Below are 6,312 nucleotides of genomic sequence, written 5' to 3' on the forward strand. Positions count from 1 at the left end.
AAAAAAAAAAAAAAAAAAAGTGATTTCATAATAATCAAAGGTCTCTGAGAAAATAAAATTTGAATTTATATTATGTAATTACATAACTTCAAAATATTTAAAGCAGAAACTGATAGAAAAAGGAAAATGGACAAATTCACAATTTAGAGTGCTAGATTTTAACACATTTCTCATCAAGTGATGGAACGATGTATAGAAATAGAACAGTTAACAATTCACAAGTTTGATCTTATAGACATATTTAGAAAATAGCACCTTGAAATTGCAGAATTACACATTCTTTGGAAGTACACAAAGGAAACATGTTAGAATTTTCCATTTTAAGCTACAAATAAAGTAGTCTCAAATTTCAGATAATATAAAACATGTTTTCTGGTCACAATACAATTAAAGTAGATATAAGTAAGAAAGAGATAACTATAAAATCTTCCTATGTTAGAAATCAAGAAATATACTTTTAAACCCATATGTCAAAGAAGAAATCATAAATTAGAAAATATTTTAAACTGAATGATAACAAGGCATGACATATTAAAATGTGGGAATCAGCTAAAGCAATACTTAGAAGGAAATGTATAGCCTTAAAAACATATATTAGAAAAGAAGAAAGCCTGAAAATTCATGAGCTAAGGTATGTCTCAAGAAGCTAGGGGAACAGCAAAATAAACCAAAAGGAAGTAGAAGCAAGGAAATAATAAAGATATGAAGTAAGTGAAGTAAAAAAGAAACATACAATAGAGAGAATAAACAAAACCAAAAGTTGGTTCCTTGAAATTGACAAACTTCTGGCAAGAGCAATCAAGATGAAAAGAAGGCACAAATGATATCAGAAACTTTAAAAAATTGGACATCAATAAAGATCCCACAAAAATTTCTGCCAATATAAAAAATGAGAATACTTATTAATCTTTTAACAGTAAGTTTGGAAAATTAGGTAAAATGGATTAATCCCTGGTAAATACAACAAGAATGAATAAAAACCTTGAAACTCCTAAAACCTTTGAGAAACTGAATTTGTATTCAAAAATCTTCCCGCAAAAAAAAAATCCAGATCCAGATGGCTACACTAACTACATTCTACCAGTTTTTCAAGGGAGAAATAATATTAACCTTACAAAACTTCTTCCAGCAAATGGAAAAAGATGGTATGTTATTCAATTCTCTTATAATAATAGCATAACATTGACAACCAAACCCAACATGAACAGTATTAGAAAGGAAGATAATAGGCCCATTTTATTCATAAATATAAATCCCAAACAAAATATTAGCAATATGGATCCAAATTGGATTTATGTTAGGAATGCAAGGTTGGCTTATACATTAGAAAACTGATATAATTTATCACAGTGATAGACTGAAGGATTATACATATTGGATATCCTAAACAGTGCAATAAGATGAAAAAAAGAAGGAAAATATGTAAGGATTGAATATGATGAAAGGGGAAAACTCATTGTATATGGAAGATATGATGGCATAGATAGAAAATCCAAAGGAATTTATATATAAATTATTAGAATTTAAAAAAATTTTCAAGCTTGCTGAAAACAAAATAAATACCAAAATTAATTGTATTTCTGTATACCAGAAACAGTTGGAAAAATAGTTTTAAATAGCATTTTAAAATTCCAAGCACGAGTCACACATTCCTGTCAGATAATGGCAGCTGCCTAAATCTCTCCACACAGTCTTCAAAAACCATACATACACATACACACACACAATTTTAAATTATGACTAAAACCGCCCATAACCCATCTACAGAATAACCAGAAGATAAAAAGTACTGAAAGTTTATATTTACAAGTAGAAAATAAATCTACAAATCTAGACAACCTTGCTCCAGAGAGAAACCCTGTCTCAAAAAAAAAAAAAAAAAAGAAAGAAAGAAAGGAAGAAAGAAGAAAGCAAATGTTGGAACTTAACTGTCCTATAAAAACAAAAGTGAATCACGAAATTACAAGACCCACAGACCTCTTTGGTCCCATCTGTTAAATAAATTGCACTTCCATTTATCAACAGTAGAGGGTACTCCTGGCTCAGAAACCTAGTAAGGCACCCAGCCCTCATGTCTGCCTACATAAATCACCTCTTTTGCTGAAACAAGAAAATGTAAGGAATTTCTAAATGAATAGAAAATAGCACATGAGGCAGATGGTATTAATGTTCTTGAGTTTTTATTCCCTCTTTCCTTGAAAACCTCATCAACTTTAGGCATGGCCATGTGACTCATTTTGATCAATAGAATGTGATTGGACATGACATATACCACTTCCAAACAGAAGCTTTAAATGTGATTTTGTGTTTGACACTCTTGTGCCACTGCTCCAGGCTCCAGACTTTGAGCCTCTAGAATGATGAGTGAATAAATTTATTTTGTTTTAAAGGCACTAAGTGTGTAGTGAATTTGTTACAGTAGCCCTAGAAATCTAATACTAACAAAAACAATGTTAGAGTTGAATTAGAAGTGTCAGTGAGAACTTAGGAATTAAAAAAGCATATTCTTAGCACTGTTCGCTGAAGGAATCTAGAAGTAATTACACTGCAGTAATAACAAGCCCATCGCATGCCCAAATCTTGGTCTCTAACTGCCATTTTCCATTCAAAAGAATCTGAGCTCCCTAGAGAAATGACTTTTTCAAGGCTGGATCAAGGAAACTGCCAGGTGATCTTAGATGATCTTGGTGATCTTGATGTGCCAGAAGATAAATGGGATCATGGGAAAAGAACACAGCAACTGGCCCGAAGGGCTTCCTGTTGGCTAGATTTGAGACAATTTGAGCATCAAAAGGAATAATGAGGGTAATGGATCATAATTGGAAAATCAGTTTGCAACCATCAATATACTATTGAATACTTGTAAAGAACTTTAAGGGTTGCTAATACCATTGGATAAAAGCTTGTTGTGAAACAGAATATTTGCATGATCTCAAAGTCTCACTCCACAAATTGTTAGGAAAAGTCAGGAGATTGAGACCATCCTGGCTAACACAGTGAAACCCCGTCTCTACTAAAAATACAAAAAAAAAAAAATTAGCAGGGCCTGGTGGGGGGCACCTGTAGTCCCAGCTACTCGGGAAGCTGAGGCAGGAGAATGGTGTGAACCCGGGGGGGCGGAGCTCGCAGTGAGCTGAGATTGTGCTACTGCACTCCAGCCTGGGTGACAGAGCGAGACTCCGTCTCAAAAAAAGAAAAAAAATTGAGGCAGAATTTCGCTATGTTGCCTGGGCTTGTCTCAAACTACTGGGCTCAAGCAATCCTCCTGCCTCAGCCTCCTGAGTAGCTGAGACTATAGGGGCATGCCACTATGCCTAGTTTAAGAGGTAGTATTTAAACTGAGACCTGAAGGGTAAAAAAACATGGATAAAAGAAGAAACAGAAGGGGTAAGAGCCTTCCAAGCAGAGGGAATCACATATACAAAGGCTCTCATGTTAAATAAAACAAGAGTTGACATAGTTGAGAAACTAAAAGATTAGTTTATCTGCGATGCAGTAGAATAGGAGGAATGCAGTGGGAGAATAGATCAGAGACTTGGGCTGGGGCTATATTAGGCAGAGCTTGGAGACCAGAATAAGGGGGCCAAGGTGGGAACAAACCAATTAAATTGGCATTTCTCCCCGGGGGGTGGGGGGCAGGGAGCTAGCCCATGCATCATTTTTTAAAAGCTCCAAAGGCGATTCCAATAAGCAGCCAGGGTTGGGAACCTAGGGGGAACATGTAGCTAGATTAATGAAGATGGCCCAAACTTCTTTTGTTCTGATACCTAAACTCTCTGTAGGAACACAGTGCTACTTTACAGTACATTCGCCAGGAAAAGTCTCTTCCCATTTGGAATCTGAAGTAAAACCGACACCACACTTGAAGATGCCAGGATTGTTAGAGGAAAATGTCACCCAATAGTCCCAGGAAGCAGGAGCCCTTTTGTTGCTATTTAACCACTTCTTTCCGGTATGGTGGCAAGTTGCCTCCTTACACACAAACTGCCTCAGGAGATCCTAAGGATATCATGGTGTCTGTCCTTGCAAGAGCATGCACTATGGTAGGACATTACCTTCATTCTGTTCCTTTTTCTCCAAGACTCTTGCGTATTCTCACCATTTGGCTGGACTTTCTTCTGTAGGTTTACCTCGGAATCCACACAAAACCCACAGGATTTTAGAGTTGCCTTGAATTACACACTTGAACATTCGGATCTTCATTTTCCCAAACATCCACCCAGTTATAGGTGGCCTTTGCTCCAAAGTCCTGGAGTAGCAAGATGCCTTGAGTCTTAGACTGTCTTCCCACTTCTTTCTCTCTGTATCCCCTCCTGCCAAGGTTGCCCAGCCACATTAAATTGCATGCCTTGCTGTGTTGCATTCGTTATCATTCTAAAGTTGTCACCAACATGTGGGAAACCAGTTTATCTAACTAATAATGATAGCTACCATTTTCTGAGCTCTTACTGTGTACTCTTCTTGCCACAGCAAATGCATTGACAAGGGAGTCTGCTGGCCAAAGCCTGACTCTCATCTCCAGATGATCCAACACAGGTGCTGTGTGTGACCCGGGACAAAGCACTTAATATCACCGAGGTTTGGAAAGTGGGTGAGAACATTCTAGATATAAGGCCTAGCTAGAGTGAAGGCCTCCAAAGCAGGGTGCTCTTAATTCTAGATGTCCCAGATGCATGGGACAGAGTAATCTAGTCATCTTCCAGGATTTAATCCTGGACTACTGGAAACAACTAGAAGTGAGAACAGCATCTGTGCTTTGCAGTGACCACTGTCCTGTCAGACAATCAATAAATGCTATCTTTCCTCTTTCAGGTTTTTCAGGGAAATCAAGACTCCTTCACACCTGTGGTGAACTCTCTAGACTCACCGTTACTGACTCGCTACCTTCGAATTCATCCCCAGAGTTGGGTGCACCAGATTGCCCTGAGGATAGAGGTTCTGGGCTGTGAGGCACAGGAGCTCTACTGAGAGTGGCCACTGCAGCACCTGCCAGTGCCCGCACCCCTCCCTCCTCAGCTCCAGGGCAGTGTCCCTTCCTGGCTTGCCTTCTACCTTTGTGCTGACCTTCGGTTTACTTCCTGCCCCACATTGTCCATGGCCCCATTATTTTGCTATGTATTTAAACTATACAGTCCTAGCAGACACTGCCTTGAAGCCTCCCAAATTAACTATCATTAATCCTGCATTTATTTGGTGGGGGGCCAGGAGGGTGCATCCAATTTAACTTAACTCTTACCTATTTTCTGCAGCTGCTCCCAGATTATTCCTTCCTTCCAATGTAACTAGGCAAAAAGTTGTTTTTGCTTCCTTACACATAGACATAATTATGTTATTTAGTCATGAGGGGCACATTCTTATCTCCAAAACTAGCAGTCTTAAACTGAGAATTATAGATAGGGTTCAAGAATCCCTAAGTTTCCTAAAATTATATGGGACATTCTGTATAAATGCAAATGTGCATTTTTCTGACGAGTGTCCATAGATTTAATCTCAGAAAGATGTAGACATAAAACCATTTGGTCTTAACTCTGACCAATAAAAAATAAGTCAGGAGGATGGAATTGTTGAAAGCTTTGAAACAAAATAACTATGTCTTCTTGAAATTTGTGATGGCCAAGAAAGAAAATGATGATGATAATAGGCTTCTAAGGACATATATTTAATATTTCTGTTAAAATATGAGGAAAATCCATGGTTATCTGGGATAGGAGATACAAACTTTGTATTTTGTATTTGGCCTACTTCGTAATAAATGAAGATGGATTTTTTAAATCTTTGAGGTAGTGCCACATAAAGTCCTAAAGATCTAGCAAATTCTTTGAAAAATCATAAATTTCCATAATGAATCCTGCGGGGACAGGAAGAAAAGGAACTGATAGCAAACAGTTCAAAACTTTGTTGACATCTGCTGTACTAAGAGGCACATGCCCTGAGATAGGAGTTCAACAGACTCTGCAGATAAAACAGGATGCAGTAAAGAAGCTGGCCAAACCTGCCAAAACCAAGATGGCAGCAAAAGCTTCCTCTGGTGGTCCTCACTGCTCGTTATACACTAATCATAACGCATTAGCATGCTAAAAGACATTACCACCAGCACCACGACAGTTTACAAATGCCATGGCAACATCCAGAAGTTACTGTACATGGTCTGAAAGGAAGAGGAACCCTCAGTTCCAGGAATTCCACACCCCATTCCTGGAAAACTCATAAATAATCCACCCCTTGTCTAGCAGGTGATCAAGAAATAATCATAAAAATAGCCAACCAGCCTATGGAGTAGCCACCCTTTCATTCTTTTATGTCTTAATAATT

At 37.9% G+C, this 6,312-nt stretch overlaps 1 protein-coding gene across 1 annotated transcript in view; it reads left to right on the forward strand.

Annotated features, from left to right (window-relative positions):
- The window catches only part of LOC105536919 (coagulation factor VIII-like), a gene marked incomplete at its 5' end in the record, with an annotated part of 16,551 nt that extends 11,574 nt beyond the window's left edge, over window positions 1–4,977 (forward strand). The window contains one exon of the mRNA XM_011976410.1: window positions 4,813–4,977. Coding sequence (XP_011831800.1) covers window positions 4,813–4,968 — 156 coding nt within the window. The remainder of the gene's footprint in view (window positions 1–4,812) is intronic.
- Between the last annotated feature and the right edge of the window lie 1,335 nt (window positions 4,978–6,312).

Source organism: Mandrillus leucophaeus, unplaced genomic scaffold (assembly GCF_000951045.1).
Source record: "Mandrillus leucophaeus isolate KB7577 unplaced genomic scaffold, Mleu.le_1.0 Scaffold1652, whole genome shotgun sequence".
Taxonomy (NCBI): domain Eukaryota; kingdom Metazoa; phylum Chordata; class Mammalia; order Primates; family Cercopithecidae; genus Mandrillus; species Mandrillus leucophaeus.